This window comes from Triturus cristatus, chromosome 2_1 (genome assembly GCF_964204655.1).
Source record: "Triturus cristatus chromosome 2_1, aTriCri1.1, whole genome shotgun sequence".
NCBI lineage: Eukaryota > Metazoa > Chordata > Amphibia > Caudata > Salamandridae > Triturus > Triturus cristatus.
The window spans coordinates 42,542,431-42,560,192 of record NC_140581.1 but is presented as its reverse complement, the minus strand read 5'-3'; the positions used below and the strand labels follow the sequence as shown (position 1 = coordinate 42,560,192).

Genomic DNA, 17,762 nt, shown 5'->3' with positions numbered 1-17,762 from the left:
CCTTTCTCTCAAATTGGTGTACTTCAGAATCCAATAGATTTCTGACACCGCCCATTCCTTGAGGTTAGGTTCTTTTGACTTGACTAGCTCAGGTTTTTCTTAGATATTTGTACTGCTGGAGGGTGAACCTAACCGTTAACCTCTATTTTCCCCCCATTTTTTGATAACCACTATGTGTAGGCGAGCACAGTCCTACACTAATAAGGGTGCTGGGAGTATATATCGAGTAGCACACGTTTACACTAACATGTGTGTCATCAGTGTGTGTAGAGTACTACAGTACAATGCGCACCAGGTACTAACCTATGTACATGTGCGTGATTAGCTGATGTCATAAGTGATATCCACAATTATGTAATTTGTGATCTCATCATTGATATCATAAATGATGTCTTAAAACATTTATTGGGTGATGTAATACATGAGGTCATAAGCAGTGATATCCATGGAATTTTTTTAAACAAAATCAGATCTTTTTATCAAAAGTTACTATAACGTCAATGTAACCTTTTTCCAGTGAATTTTTAGTTTTTCTTGAATATAAAGTAAAGCCAACCCTTGTCACGCAGTGTCGGTTGCACACCATGGCCCGCTGTCAGACCCTCTGTGACCAGGCCCTATATCCAACCCTCCTGCAAGCATCCAACTCCCTGCTGGAGGAGGGGTGGTTCAACCCCCTCCCAAGCCACCACTAACCATAGGGACCCTTTTTTTTATTAAAGGAAAGGAGTGCATACATTACCTCACCCTAACCCACTATTTGCCTCTGTTCGAGTTTTAAGAGGCCCTGGTGAAACTATCCCCAATTCCTAATACATTAACACTGAAGGAAGAGGGCGTTTTCCCCCCACACCCTGCCCTAATGGGCCACAGGGGTCCTATCTCCAAGTCCATTATAGGGGAGAGGGGCACGGCTACCCTCACAGACCCTTAAGAAGCTCCTGGGACCCAATCCCTCGGGACAGAATACTTTACAATAGGGGAGGGGGCCCCTGGCCCTCCTCTTCAAGCTCAAATGGGTCTAGAGCACCTCAGCCCCCAGGAACATATTTTCTTTTTTGGGGAGGAGGAGGGTCTGTGTCCCCCCGCTCAAAGCCTTAAGAGGCCCCAGGGACCCTGGGGTCATATTTAAATTCAATTGAAAAGGGGAGGGGGTCCTGTCACCCCGCTGCCATTTACTTGGGCCTAGTGCAATTATTTGGGAGAGGGGGCATGCAGCTCCCTTCTCCAAGCCTTCTTTGCCCCAGGGACCCAATCCTCCTGGGCCAGATGTGGATTCCCCAATACCCACCCGGGTACCCACCAATCAGCACATTACGGGCAGGGGGAGATCCAGGGTCTGCGTGGCATTGGAGCCGCCTTGGTCCCTCGGGCGGAAGCAATGTGTGTTCATGTTGAAATCCCCCACCGGTTAAGAGCAGACACACCTTGTCTGTCTGCACTGCTGCAGACAGGGAAGGCATGTTTCCTCCTATCTGGCAGGAGATTTAAAAATGCTTCCTGCCAGGTGTGAGCAAACATATCTTTCCTTGCCTGTGCTATTGAGGCCAATGAAACTACTCAGAACAGGGTTACTGAGCCTGCCCCAGGGGATGGGATACCCAAGGCTTTTTGAGGCGCAGGGACGCTCCACCTTTAAAACTTCATTTTGGCCCTGGTGGATGGGGTCAGGGGTCCTGAAAGTCTTGATAGGAGACCGTGCAGCTAATTAACCTGAGCGGACAGGCTGCCTAGGGTCTTTAAAGGCTTGGGGTGGTTGAGTGGCCCCTTCCCTTTTTAAAAAAAGAGTATGTCCTGAGCTATAGGGTCCCCATTGCCGTTATGGGCTCGGGAGGGGGCTGTCTATGGACATTGGTCCCCGATTGTTTCATATTTCTTTTCTGCATAGCTCTCATGAGCTGTTCCTGCCATTTACAGACCAGTGATCTCTTAGTCCATATTCAAGATTTATTTATCATTCATTTATTTACCGGTTATAGTGACATTACAGAGAAACTATAGAGGAGATTCCACTTAGAGTACCTATACGGTACTTTGGACTCTCCAGATCAAGTGACCTAGCAGCATTGCATTCCTTTTGCACTTGTCCTGATGAGGCCTGAATTAATAGGCCGAAACACGTCGACCCTTCAGCACGGAGGAGCCCCACAGACGATGATTGATATATGAAAAAATAATTTATGCACACTTTCTGTATTACGTGGAGGGTTGATTTACCCCTTCTAGCATGTATTGGACTACCTCTTTTTCCGGATTGCTTTTGGAATTCTTTTTGTTTGTGATTAGCAACCGTATTGATTTAGAATGGGTAGGAAGGAGTTGTAAATGTAAACGTAATGTGTGTATATATTTGTGTACATGTCCAGTTGTTCTTTTGATATCATTATATGAAAAGATAAAGTATTTCATTGATAGTACACTTGGAGTTGGTATCTGAGTTATATATAAAAAAGAAAAACTGTTTGGAGACTAATTACTCATCCGTAGGGACTAATTTGTTTTTCCCTATGGAATATTTTTTTCATTGATTCATTCCTCCGCATTAATGTGTTTCTATGTTCAATATTTCAGCCCAGGCATTGACGCGGGATCACTCCCATCAAGCAGTACTCAAGGGTACATTACCTCCTTGTGCATCTTTGTTCTGAGATCCACCGCCTCCTTGGTGATATCCTGATCCGCGTGGACCCCTTTGGCCAGAGTCAAGGCGCGGTACAGCGAGTTCTTATCTTCAGACTGGTCTGGTATAACAGACCCATCATCTGCCACCAACTTGAACTGGCCTTTGTATAGACTTTCATTTCCTTTAAGACGGTCTTGGATTTTTTTGATCCGGTCTGAATCCCTGAAAAAAATATATTGAATCAAGCCGCATGCACAACAAACTTACAGTGGTTTGAAATGATCATAGCTTGGAATGAATCACCCCTACATGGATGTACAGTATAAGAGCTGACATGCCAGAACAGCTTCTTACAAGTCTACGTCTTGACATAGTAGAAAGAACCAACTCCGTTTCAAGCCTGTGGAGCAACAGCCATGAGTAGGTTGGAAGTGGCCCTCTACTGGAGGTGACACTTCTTTGTGAGCCCCATGTGGAGAATCTAAGCGTTGTTTGTACTGGAGTTCCTAACTGAGATATCTGTCAGAGTGCTTTGAGTCTATTTATTGATTTATTAGATTTTATATTGCGCTTCTCAACCCTTGTCAGGGTGTCAGAGCACTTTGCATTCTGTCACAAATACACTAATAGAAAGTAAACATATACTATAAGAGGAGAGACATGATAAATATATAATATTAAGTAAGAAGGTAAGAAAGTTTATATACATTGAGAAGCTAGTAGGTAATGTGTAGTGAGCCCATGGCCCTGCAGCATCATTCCAAGAGATGTCTCTTCAGGCTGGACTCATAGAGAAACTGCAGAGTCCACAGACACACAGCTAAGTATTGATCTTACTGGGCACACTCGTCTTACCTTAAGGACCACTCTCTTCCTGGATTAAAATTGTGCAGCCTCCGTGCGAACGGCTGCGATCACACAAAAGCCCTTATGGACATTTTTAATGTAGCAGCTATCAGGCGCAGTTCCAACTCTCAAGGGCAGGCTGATCGTCCATATCCCGAGATGCATTTTCGGATTAGAAGTGCTTGTACTAACAATGTTAGATATATAAAACCCCTCCAGGTCCATCTCAGACTAAGGCCTGATATGGAGTTTGGCGGAGGGGTTACTTCATCACAAACGTGACAGATATCCCGTCTGCCATATTACAAGTTCCATAGGCTATAATGGAATGGTACGAGGGTGGATGGGATCTCCATCATATTTCTCTCAGTCAATCCCTAAATCAGGCCCCATGTCTTAGTTTCTACCGCCAATAAGGATATCTCCCAAGGATCCTGCGACTCTTACCGGGGTTTTCATCACCTGTCGCTTTTGTTCAAAGAACATCCTCATGATTCCCTTTTTCCACTTAAATTTACTAAGAATGTTTGACTAATTCTCTTTTTCTTGGGTCATCACTCATGATGTCTGTCTCCTGTGAAATCTATTTCCAAAGTAACATGATGTGTTCCCTTGTGCACCACCGAACATAGAGTGAGAGAGATTTCTGCAGCCAGAAGGGGGCCTAACGGGTTTCTATCTCCGGGCGCCTCTTGAGGTTTCTGCTATTTACCGAGTCAATATGTATTTATTTATTTATTTATTTCGCGATTATCAATACATCCCTAGCTCAGTTGTACCAGGGCCTCCTGGGGTTGCTTTTTGAGGGCTGCATTAGCCTACAGACTCAGGGGCTTATTTTCAAGCCCCTGTGCGCTGCAGGAACATTATTTATAGTGATGGTAAGCGGGCGCAAACTGCAGGGCCATATCTACAAGGCCGCGTAAAGCCATTCTGCGTGGCTTTTCATGCCCTTGTAGATATGGACTGAGACAACACCCCGCAAGTCCCTGCGTTGCCTTACCCTGCCATAGGGAGGTGTGCCATGGGCATTGCGTGCATGTTGCCATGTAACACCCATGGCATTTGAGACATTCCCAAATGTACGAGATTTCATAAACCTGGGAATGCGTAAAAAGCCTACACTATCCCCGGGGAGGCGTAAGGGAGGCTCAATGAGGAGAAACACCTTTATGTCTCCTTGTTTTTTCTTCTTTCTCAGTGTGCTGCATTCTGCAGCACACATAGAAAGAGGAAAATGCCTCTCGTGGTTGATTTTGTGCAGGACGCTGCCCCTTCCTGCACAAAAACAATCACTCCTACAAGGCAGACACCCTTGCACCATGGGGCAAGGGTGCTTGTGTTGGCGCATGGCAGCCCATTGTGCGCCAGTGCTGGGGTAACGGACAGAAATGCGCCATATCTCATAGACACAGCGCATTCCTGCCCTTTTCTTTTGACGCATGGCAGCGCAGCAAGAAACCTCACAGCGCTGCCCTGGGCCAAAACCTTGTAAATGAGGCCCTTCGTCTCAAAGGCGCCTCGTTGTTACTAGGCTGTCTGTTGAGGTTTTGTGAGGTTTCTGCCAGGTTCTGATTCCAAACCAAAGATAAGTTACTGGTATCCGTGCTCCACGGCAGAGGAACGTCACTGATAATCATAACAACTATTATAGTTCCATGTATGCGTGGGATCCAAGAAATATTTTTTAATATATTTATATTTCAGCAAATTATTTATTAAAACTGCCCATTTTTAAATGCAAATGCACGCGACAGCAGCCCATCCTAGGACAAATCTGCTGGATTTTGTTGAGTAGGAAAATGCCACACTTTAGGGGACCCAAATAGAAGTTATTTCATGGGCAAATATTGTGTGAGTCAGATCTTGAAAAATGTGCAAATGTCCCTGAAATAGTCACTTCATGAAGGTCAGTGGCTATTGGTGCCCCAGAACTGTGAGACAACGCTGGGGCCAGAGCTTGGTGCAGCAACCGCACACACCAGCCGCGAAAGCACACGAGGCGGAGCAGCTCATGTCGGCAGCCAGGAGTGCTTGTGTCCGCAAGGTTCATTGGCCCCTCAAAGCCTGGCTTTGCCCCCAACTCATTCAATGCATCTGTTAGTGTAGAGGCCGGAAATGCCGCCATTGGGTCTCGGGTACAACCCACCATAGTCTTCTTGCAAACTGGCCTACAGTGCTTCACACCACACCACTCAGAAGCTCAGAGATTGCCACACTGAAGAGCCCCGGTCACCACCAGTGCAGGAGGATATTGGTGAGCATGTGAAACACGGTGTGTAGGGTCAGGTCATCTTACCACATGGTGCTGTGAGAGGCCGGGGTGGTGGGTCCTGGCCTAAAGCTTGAGGTTACCAGTGACGTGAAGGAGGCGGCCTACTCTCCTGCGTGAAGGCGCATCTCCTTGTAGCTCATGCACCCATGGTGCACCCATGGTACCATGCAAACAATGGGATCACATTTGATGCATCCTTAGATACAATGAGACAGGTAGTGAGCATATATGTGTCCTCATCCCTTCCCTTCTGCCGTCCTCTACGGCTCTCTGGCAAGTGTCTATCGGCTCCTCACACTACAAGGCACAGATTAATGGTTTATTTCTCCCCAGTCCTGCCGAGCCCTGCTCCTTGAGATCCACTCAATCCTAAACACAACCATCAATATTAAAATTAACCTAAAGCAAGACAAGCTCAATCCGGAATGGGGCCAAGAGGACTGAGCCACTCCTGAGCTCAAGGAGTCCTCAACCCCATAATCAGGAGCCCTTCAAAGCATCGCCCAAGAATAAAACTCCTGGAGGAAACCCTGGAATGGCCTTGCCAGTAATATGCTCAACACAAGACACATCTTCCAATTTTCTATGACCACAGCCTGTGTCCTTTTGTAGATAAACGCATGCCTTTTCCCAAGTGTAGAGATTAGAGACTCTCAAAAGATCCCGGTGTATGGAGAATAGAAAGAGAGACCAGTTGTCTCAACATCTCTTAATGGTAAAATAGTATTAAGTGACTTAAATGCTGCTCTATTAAATTGACTTTTAATGTCACTGTGAAGCTCCAACAGTAGGAGGCACTGTTTGCAGACAGTTTCAAGCAGCATCACCATTAACTATGCCCTACATTTCAGAAAACAGCTGCATATATTCTTAATATCCCTTTTTAACCATATCCCAGATTCCCCAAAACCTGGTATTGAGACATATTTGTGAATGGTTCACACACAAATGCATACATTCTTTTGGGTAACATGGTCAGTGTAAAGGTCTCAAGTAGGAAAAAAGTGCATGGTTCAAGAGAACCAATGGGAGGCTGCAGAACGCAGGCTGTCAGCCCTTCCCAATGGAGCGTTCCCATCTCATTTCTTACTGTCTGAAATGTAATATTCATGTGCCACTGGTCCTAGAGCTCTCAGGTCCACAGATGTACAGTACAGGCCACATTTGTTGCCAAATGCATACTCAAATGAGGAGACACATTGAGACACATTCATTATTATCTGGTTGCTTACCCTTCACTCCTCTCCTTTACTTTCTGCAGCTGGAGGGTGACGACACCAGCGGTGGAGTCTTTGCCCAGGTATATCTCTGTGGAGATTTTCTTCTGATTCTCGTCCACCACAATGACCTTGATGCCTTTTCCTTCCAGAAGGTCACTCTTCGTGAGGATGTTCAGATCCAGCTCTGTGGCCGGGCAGCTTGTGTCCTCCATTTTCTTCACATAGTCATTCACCTCCTTCTGCTCAGCCTCTGTTAGTTTAAGTTTGTCTCCATCAGCTGGTGTCTTCTTCATCTTTCTTTGGTGCTGCTGTTCTATGAAGAAGCGCTCAGTCTTGTTTCTTCCAAGAATATTGTCAACAGTCTTCCCTACATGCTTATTCATTTCTTCACGAATGGGGTTATTTATCAAACTTGTTAGGCGGCCTGAAAGCAAATCAATAAAGTTATCACTCAGGTTTTGGGATATCATATCCAACAGTTTAACTTTCACTGCCTCCACATCTGGAAAATTGCGGCGTCCATCTTCCTTATAGTCAGCGGCTGATAGGAATCCATCAAATTCCTTAACCATAAACGGAATTACTTTTTTTTCAATCACATCTTGTGTTGGGGCAGAATTTAGCATTTGCACAAAGTCAGACAGACTTTTCCCGATAGCAATACTGAGCTTGAACCCTTTTTGGATAGCTCCACTCACTTTGGCCTTCTCCAGGATTTGCAGGATGCCATCTTTCATTTTGTTGAGGTGAGTGAAGAACTTGTTCAAGGTGTTGTAGTCTTCAGTGACATTAGTGATGGCAGACTGGCAAACATCTCCCAATATATCGTTCATGATCTGTTTATGTGCGTCTCGGATCTGAAAAGTGGACGGGTTTTCTGTCTTTAGGGCATTCTCTGGTACCCCATTGATAATTATAAACTTTATAATTGATTGGTTCAAAGTTTTGTCTCCTTTGATTGATGTTGCTATCATGTCTTTGAAGGCATTTTCAAATATTTTCTTGAACACAGCTTGTAGGGCTTCATCCATGCCATACTCTATAGCTTTCAGGGCCCCTTGTTTGGCAATCTCCTGTCCAGTGTACTTTATTACCTGCACAAAGTTTTTCTTCATGGCCGAACTTGAGGCAAGGGTCTTGATGGAGCTGGACAAGGCCTTTTTGGACATGGCAGAGGCGGTTGATTTTGCAGACGTACGAATTGAAGAAAGGACAGCTTTTCCGGAACGAACTATGTCATCAGCAAGAGAAGCAAATGTTTTGGTTCCATTTAGAAGACTTTTTGTCACTTTCACAACGGCCATTACTGCCTTTTTAATGAGGTTAAATCCTGCAGTTATGAGTGATAGCCCAATACTAATGGCTTTGGAAATTGCCCATTCGGCCCAATCGAATGTGCCCTTCACCATTCCTTCGATCCCTGATATCATGTCCGACACACCCTCGGAAATCAGACCCATTCCGATCTGACTAGCTGTCCCACAGGTGAAAATACACACAAGGATCCCAGCCAGGACCTGCAAAGCTCCAAGAATAAAGCAAATGAGAGCATTGATGCAGAATTCTGGCTTCTTCTCAACTTCAAACACAAAGGACAGGCCATAGTCATAGAGCACAATCAGCTCGTCGGCGGTTATAGGGTTACGTTCAGTTGACAAGGAGAAGACAGCTTGGTCCTTGGTGATAGCATTATTCTTCTTCTTCTGAAGCTCAGTTAGCTTTGCTATAGACTTGTCAATGTAATCGATCCAGGACTTGAACAGGCTCTTGCGGGTCTGCATTTGTTTTGTGAAGTTGGGATTGTCTTTGTTGTGAGGTTCAAACTTGGCTATGCAGGACATCTGGCAGGAAACTATAGTGTTTGATACCTCAGATACATAGACATCGATCATCTTCTTGGATTCTTTTAAAAGGTCTATTGCCCTCTGCATGTAGCCTTCCTGTCCTAGATTGATTGTAATGTAGGCCTGATTGTAGAGTGAGACGGCACGGTACACCCGATCAGTCTTCTCTGCTTTCTGCCAGAATGATAGCGCCCCATAATCCGATTTCTTGTTCTGAGTGTGGAGGTACATGCGATCCATAGCCTGTTTGATGAAATCGTAGAAGTTATCTGATTCTCCTCGCAGGAGGCTGTCCATCCTCCTCTGGATCACTTGGTCAAGGTCTGTCTTGAGCCCTTTGATGTCTTTATGTTCATCTATGTCTTTTTCATGTAGTGTGAGCCAAAGGCCCCAGCTCTCCTTTAACGCATTCAGAGCTGGCCGGTAGTCAAGCTTTGTCTTAGAGTAATCAAAGATGTACTTACCCTCCGGTGAATCAGAAGTCGTGTAAATGTCTTGTTTTTCCTCCTTATTGTAATTCTGTTGAAAAACATTTAAATGTTCACAAAAGGTCACAAATAGTGCCTCCCGAATCTGTACTTCAAGAAGCTCATCACTTTCCATGTCTGTAATACGCTTCTTCTCATAGTCTGCTCGGAGCTGCCGCATGACCTCTATGGGTTGCCCCTGATATGATGGCAACAAGCTTTCATAGTTTATAATCATCTGGACCATCCCTGGGTTTCCTTTACGAGAGGTTCGACCAAATATTTGCTTTTCAACTCTCATGTTTGCAGGAAAATGGGTGAGAATAACAAACAGGCCTCCACTTTCATTGACATCTTTTGTGATTTTAACATCTGTGCCTCTTCCACCGAGGTTTGTGGCAATGATAACATCTCCTGGACCAAATATTCTCTTTTCGATATTGTGCTTATCACTTCTGGTGTACAGAGCTATCTTACCTGGATCAGAAACAACCTTTAGTTCTATTAATTCATTTTGTAGCTTTTCAGCCGTTTTCACATCTTCGCACACAACTAAAGTCGCTTGACCTTTGCCCCACTGGTTTGAACTAGTGCGCTCCTTCACACTGTCACATATACTTTTGATCCATGCATCATGCCCTCCTTCAACCTGGAGAACTGGTAGCTCAGTCTTCTTGGTGTAGCGATGAGTAGGCATGATATAACTAGACACCTTGTAATGTCTTTTAAGAAATTCAACCTCTGCCTCATCACCAAGGGTTCCCGAGACCCCAAACATGCCTGTGCCTTTAGTGTATCGTTGAAGGAAATGGAAATTTGACATGAAATTGGTGACGTTGGACAGTGGTGAGATCGCCAACTGGTGCTTCAGCTCCAGAAACTGCTGTAAGCCGTCACCCCATCGCTTGTTCTTCTCAAGCACACCGGTGGCTTTGAAGTCCACTGGGATGATTGAGTGGTATTCATGGATGGGCGTGTTGGTTTTCACTTGTCCTGTGTCAGTGGTTGATTCTATCATGTACTCTCGATCCTTCACCATTGTGAGGGCCTTCAATGCATTCTCCACAAAGACCGTCAGCCTGTTCTGGGTATATGCCTTCAGGTAGCCTGGCAGGAGGATAATGTTCTCATCAGTACTATTTTGTTTATCTGGTGGTTGATAGGTATCTGAATACCTGATTCTTGATTCCAGGTCACTGACTGCTCCTTCCACTAGATCCTTGTTGCTCATCAACCCACAGGCACGTCCATGTTCCTGAAGAAGAATGGAAATCTTGTCATGCTCAGATATGGTCTTGTTTTCAGCTGTGGTTTTACAGTCTGGTGTAGAGTTGTTTGGTGTGGCAGTCTTATCAGCTGTAGAACTGTTCTCTGATGTAAAGTTGTTGATGGATCTGGAGTCGGGGTCTGATGCGGAATTGTTCTCAAAGGGAGATGCTTTCCCATCCTTCAACTCGTAGCAGTCAAATACAACAGCATCTTCTAGAATTTTTTGAAAGATAGACAAAAGATCTCTCTGCTGATCAGGTCCAAGTTTATCCATGATCTCCTTGATTGCAGAGCCTTCTGGTTCTTCTGTTACTGGCTCCTCAGTTTTATCTAGCAGCAGTTCAATCTGCTTTACATCCGCTTCACTGAAGAACCCCAGCTGCAGTCCAGGCATCAGAATTTCAAGGGGGGAAAAATGCTCTGATGTCTTCGGTCCCATCACAGCTGTTGCAGCAACTTTGTGAAAGTATTGTGTTCCTGTTGCCCAAAGTATATCACCAGTTTTCGACTCTTGGATACGTTGACAAGTGCATACCTTTGCCCAGATGGCTGCCAGCAGTTGTTCTAAGTGCCTCATTCCTGTTGCTGCATGTGAAAGGAAAGTGACTTGGACACCACTATCTAAGGTCATATAGTCCACCTCATCCACAATGGCTAAGTCAAAAGCCCGATTTCCTCTGGTTTTGCATTTTTCAAACTCTTGTCGTAGAATGTCAGCAGCAAAGTTCCCAACAGTGCCGTACACAATATCAGCTGCATAAGCCTGTTGTATTGCCTTGTCACTTTCTCTTGAATCAGTACATTCGTCTAACCCAGGAGGTGGCACAACACTGCAAGACACATCAAACATCTTATACAGTTGACTCCATTCTTCTTGATCCCGACGGGCAAGTACTGGTGAACTTGTGATTACATCAACCTTCTTCCCACGGATGGCATGAATAAGGCCGAGCATGGCCACAATGGAAGATTTACCCTCTCCAGTGAAGATCTCCATAAGACAACCATTGCATTCAGGGGCTTTAGAAATGAGCAGAGTCAATACAGATGCGAGCTGAGTCATGCGCGGAAAATAGCCCTCAATCTTCTCTCCTGACTGCTTCACAATAGTCGTAGTATCCTGCACAGCTACACATAAGCCAATAAAAATGTTCACCAATTTCTCAATATCAGGATCCTCAAAATTAATCGATCTGGTCATGGCTATACCTTCTTTCTTCATCTTTTCATCCAGATCTAGGGCTTGAAAAGCTGGAAGCCGAGCTCCAACTTCAGTGAGGACTTTGTCCAGGATATTGAGAACCTTTTCTGGATAATTGTTTTTTCTCATTTCCGCTAGTATGGTTTTCAGGTCCTTGTCTTGCTCATTCTTTACATGTTGCTGTAGAGGAAGCATCGGATCCTGCTCCTTCAAAGATGCAGTGGTCGTGTTTATATCGATCTGGTACGTCTGTACGCGTTGGAGGATGGCCTCCACCTTCTCTTGTGGAACCCCACTCTCCTGCACTTTTAGAGTGAATTGAACTGCCTCAATTGGGGTCCACATTCCACTGAATATTATGTGTTCAAGAAAGTCTAGGCTAGTGCTGGAAAGCTCAGAAAAGACAGCTCTCGATAGTTTCCCAGCTAAGGTCTTGTTTGTGTCGTACAGTACATCCATGATACGAATACGGAAGCTGGATATATCATGTATCTTATCTTTGTCTTGCTTCATCTCAGCCTCTTTTAGTGTTACCTGGGCAGTTGCCTTAAGTAGGCTCATCTGTTCAGTGAGTGAAATATTCTCATAATCAAAGTTATTCTCCAACCCTCTAAGACACCATATGGGTATGTCCTTCTTCACAAGGAACTGGGCCATGAGTTGCTGTTGTAGCTTTTTCATCCGGTCACCAATGGCTTGGGATTCCAGAGTCTTCTCTTCTGTCATGTTGATATCAATCAAGAGCTGTTTAAATTTCTCCTCGACATCCTTTTCCTACAAAAGAAAAACAATAATATGTGTTATTTATTACATGAATAGTTTGCGTGGTCAGGCTACACATAAAGCACTCCTCTATGAATGAATACATTTGAATGAATTAATGCATTTATAAAGCGCAACTATTGCCGAGGCGTCTTGGCGCTGAGCTATATTGAGAGTGGTAACTGCTATGTAGTGGGCAGGATTAGGATGATGTTTTGATCATTCTTCTAAACAGAACTCTGTTAGGTTGTATCCTGAATGACATCGGCATTGTGTTCCAAAGTTTGGCTGCCCCTTGGGAGAGGGTTCTTCCCCCCCATCTGGCTCTATAGATTTTTGGGACCTGAACTAGTCTGTTATTGGCTGACCTGAGTTCACAACGCGGGACATGCCAGCGAAATAGTTGCTGAAGGTCCAGAGACCCTCATCCATACAGTGCCTTATGCACAAAATAAAGCGCTTTGAATTCGATACGCTTCTGGACCGGGAGCCAGTGGAGCTCCCTGACACTGTTAGAGACGGGGTGGTATTTAAGGATGTCTGGAAGCAGCTGAGAAGCAACTTTTTGCAGGGCTTGAAGTTTTGACATTTGCCCTTTGTCAATGTCTAGAGGTAGCACCTTTCAATAGTCTATTCTGTAAAGGATCAGTGCTACTACCTCCGTTTTACGAAGGCCTCGGGGAATGAAGGGTAAGACTTTACGCAAAACCTTTACGCGCAAAAAACATGAGGAGGACAGGGAATTGCACTGGCCAGCAAAGTTTAGTTGATCATTGAACATAATACCCAGGTTTCTTGTCTTCCTAGTGGCTTCAGGGCACCGCCTGGCATTCGCTGGCCACCATGAGTGACTCCAAATGGATGGGCATTTTCCGAATTCCTCCACCTCCGTTTTTTCGGTATTCAGTTTAAGGAAATTGGAATGCGTCCATTCAATGAAGTGTTTCATACAATTGTGAAACCTTTTTGCCACTGTTTCCACATTTGAGGATATAGATATCACTAACTGTTAATCATCCGCATACGAGATCAGAGCTATGATCAATCTCGCCAGAAGAGTCACGTAAATGTTAAACAGGGTCGGTGATAAGGCTGACCCCTGCAGGACTCCACATGCAAGGAAAAAGGCCTCAGAAGTCAGGTTACCCCAACACAACCTCTGTTCCCTGCTAGTGATAAACGAGGTAAGTAGGGTTAGGGCCAACCCCCCCACTCCCTGATCCCCCAGCCTGCGCACTAATACTTGGTGGTTGACCGTATCAAACGCTGCCGAAAGATCCAGAAAGGTGAGGATGGCTCTCCCCCCACTATCAACTTGTTTGCGGAGCTCCTCGGTGTCCAAGGCCAGGGCTGACTCCGCAGAGTGACACGATCTAAAGCTGTGTTGGGCGGAATCAAGGAGATCGTTGGATCTCCTTGATATGAAAGATTTTTGCAGCCAGCGGTAAAAGGATATGGTCCTGTAGTTCTTTGCTTCAGTGGGATCTAAGGAAGGTTTCTTCAATATGGGTCGTATGGATGCTTTCTTCAAGGCAGAGGGGAAGGAGCCTGACACACAGACATTATTTATGAGCGGGGTCAGGTATGTGCTTACCCTATCTGCAACCATATTGAGAATGTGAGGGGGACAGGGACCCGCCGGAGAGCCTGATCTCTTTAGTTTTGGCAGGTTGCTTACTGTCTCATGCGTTAGTGAGGATAAAACGGATAGTCGACAGGGGGAGGGTTCATCCAAGGTGGCGGCCTCTACTCTCGTCCTGCTTTCTGTATAAGGGCAATTTACTGCAAGCTCATTGTAGATCGTTTGGACCCTATCCTGAAAGAAGTTAGACAACCTCTTACAGAGTGTTTGATCAGGCGTAAATTGATTAGTTTGCTGCAGTTTGGAGAGAGCGGGAAAGGTTTTGAACAATTCTCTTGATGAACTTTTAGCTGCTTTTATTTTTGTGGTAAAATAATTTTTGGGGGCGTGAATGACTGCTTCTTTGTATTCCGCTAAGGCTCGCTTCTAGCCCCATTTACCTTGCCGACTGTAATCATCTCTCCGGGCGCTCTCTCGGCGCCTACACTTACCTTTAATGTTTTCAAGTTCTATGCTTTTCTGGGGCCAGACAATTAACTGCAGATCTAATCCAATTGTCAACATTGACAGCAGCCTTATTATCATCTAGGGCTGGGCTAGGAGGGCCAGTACCGAGAGCTTCCTCCAGGTCAGTCTGTCTGTGTAAGTGGCTAAAGGAGAATCTTCCTTTGCATTCCATGAGTCCTGATCACTACTGAGGACTTGGACCTCGCATAGAGTAGCTACGCCTAATGTCTGCACACCTGCCCCCAGTTTTCCACCGGGAAGCATCACGCGGTTGGCTGACTGGTACAACAAAAACCAACAAATACATTACTGGGATTCTAAAGAGATTGCAAAATGCAGTAAGCGTTTGTTAATCGACATAGGTTTGCCATATCTTCACACTATCCGTTTCCACAATGTTGGTGTAACACTATAGGTTTCCTTGGAATTATCCAACTGAGACATATAGGGTTAACACCAAATTCACTGACGTTTCTGTCTCTTTTCCCAGACCACGATATAGGCGCATAATGACCAAGCCTAACTGAGTGCTCGTTTTTGAGCCCATGCCCTTCCTCATGGGAATAAGAAGTACTTTATGGGCACTAGTCATTCACACAGGGTGCTCAAGTGACAGTACACCTATAAGGTGATGGCAGTGTGCATTGGTGTCAGACAAAATGTTTACCAATTGTTTAAGATATTCTTGCAGCCTTGAAAAGGTCCAGGAGGATGAAACACGTTGGTTGCGGTGTTTATAGTTTGGAATGAATCTAACTAGGGAGGAGTTGAAACTTAACAAGGAAAAGAACCGACACATGCAAATTGGACTGTGTGTGCTCAGGTGCTGTTTCTGTTTTTTTTCACTACAGAGGACTTGTATGAATCCTTCATAAAGCGCTACACTAGCCTGAGGGTTCACTCGACGTTTGTGCGGCAACCCACGTTTTTATGGTATTGTGTGGTAAGTTCTTGCTATGTGAGAACTCTCATATTGTGCTCCAACAGGAAGTGCTCCTTGGGGTAAAATGTGAGTGATATTAATATATGACCTCACCTCTCTTCTCAGCACTCTGAATACCCCAAGCAGAGAGATTCAGTTTCAGGATCCAACATGCCCTGATGCACCCTAAGAAACATGAGCTACTGAAGGACCCCCCTTAGGTGCATCGCTCACTTCTGGCTGCTGTGTAGACATATGGTGCACAATACCTTTGTTGCATCCCTAAAGAAGTGGATGCGCCTGTCCAGAGCAAAGCACTGGGATAAACATTGATGGACTTCATATGAGAAGCTCATTCGCGAAGTATATTCTGCGCGGACACCTGCGCTCGGCCGCACACCTATGTTTTCATGGCTACATCCACAGTGGGCAACAGATGTGTTACTTGCAAAGCTGCGACCAGGTGGAACCGAGTCTTAGCTTTCAGAAACAAACACTTTTATTCTACCTGTTATCTGTATCTAGCCTGCTTGGCCTTTACTGCTATGAGGGGTTTACTGACAGCAACAACAGTCCCTCTAGTTAGGATGTGTGATTGCACTTTACACGCACCTGTATACAATTAACTATCATACACTTGTGCAAAATCTAAAGAAAACTAAATAAATATGCTACAGATTCCACAAAAAAAGTGTGATAGGAACTTACATGCCCCCATACCTTTCAAATGAGCCTCTATCAAACAGCCACTACTACCGTCCAGTGGTACCACCTAGTGGTACCGCCCAGTGGTACCGTCCAGTGGTACCACCCACCCTAAACCACCCCTCAGCCCCCCAAAAGTGTTCATCTCCATCGCGTTCAGTGGGCTCCCTCTCCACAACCACTGAACCCCACTGTCTTTGGAGCCTGAAGAGGCATGGGAGCGCCCTCTTCACATTAAAAATAAAAAGACATCACAAATGTTAATCATAGGCTACTCCCAAATGTATACTGATAAAAACAACTATTGTGGTCGCCTCAACGAATTAAAAGCGTTTAGTTGTCTTACTCTGAGACGTGTGACAGCTGCCAACAGGCTCAGTATGAGCCCAACACATGGGCAGGTTATAAGTTTTGGCCAAATATAATAATGAGATCACCAGTGTACGAGGGTTCTCACTCTTTATTCTGAAATGCCTTCGAATATTATTCTCTGCACTCACATCATTTACAGCTCAAAATATGCTACTTTCTTACCTTCTTTTATTAATTTTGGTTCTTTCCTTAATCAAACCCCAAGCTCCCATCTCTTTACTACATCTGTTCTTCATTCTTTCAAATTCACTTATGTTGCTAATTCGTTTACAAAAGAAGAAGCAACTATACAAATCGATTACCTAGAGGCCCGTCATAAACTTACCTTGGAGAGAGGCAGTGACCACAAAGGATCACGGGGGTTTTATTCTTCCATCTTCTTTTGAATCTCTCTCTGAGCAGCGATTTTCGAGAACTGATGCGAGACTTTGCAAAGTTGTGCCATCTTTCCTTTGGACATTACCTGTCTGACCCTCTATGTCCAGCCCTTGTACATTACCTATGATAAACAGCATCTAGGGATCTGGATGTATACCTGTACGTCCAGGATTGTACATTTTCAATCTCCCCTGTATATCCAGCCGTTGCACCTTATCTGATACTACACGTCCAGCTCGTACATCTTCTATCTGACCTTGGCTATAATTGAATTTATAAACCTTAGTTCCTGTAGTATTTCTTTTCCTGTCACCGTTGTTTTCTATGGAGTGTGTTGCAGTACCTGTAAATTGCCATCAGGGGAACACTTGTCGTACTCCAAGGCTGAATTGAAATACATTTCACTCTGTTTTCTCATTCTAAGGGTTCAAGTGACTTTTGTGAAGAGCAGTCGTCTTGTTCGTTTATGGTTTGTACTGGCATGTCTCTTTCCAAGCCCCTATACATTTCCCTACGCTCCTTCTCATTTAAAGTAGATACTCCCCATTTTTCCACCACTTCCCCCCTCCATCTCGCACTTAATAATGTAGTCTATATATGTGTGCGAAGGTCTCCACCACATCAGAGGAGAACTACGCACGGAAAAGATGGGAGGGACTCCTTGTTTCTTGTGTCAGGACCAAATTTGCCTCCAAATAGGAAACCGTGTCTGATGGCGATGACATCATCACTCTAAGATGTCCATCAGGAATCTAGCCTTGTCAACATGCCCTGCTTCATCTCAGCTGC

General features: G+C 44.9%; 1 protein-coding gene across 1 annotated transcript in view; it reads right to left on the bottom strand.

The window, feature by feature from the left end:
• The window catches only part of LOC146863681 (uncharacterized), a 301,266-nt gene that overhangs the window by 60,309 nt on the left and 223,195 nt on the right, over nt 1-17,762 (bottom strand). The window contains exons 5-6 of the mRNA XM_085627808.1: nt 6,977-12,519; nt 2,626-2,845 (exon numbers count right to left, since the gene is read on the bottom strand). Of these exons, the coding sequence (XP_085483934.1) occupies nt 2,626-2,845; nt 6,977-12,519 (5,763 nt within the window). The remainder of the gene's footprint in view (nt 1-2,625; nt 2,846-6,976; nt 12,520-17,762) is intronic.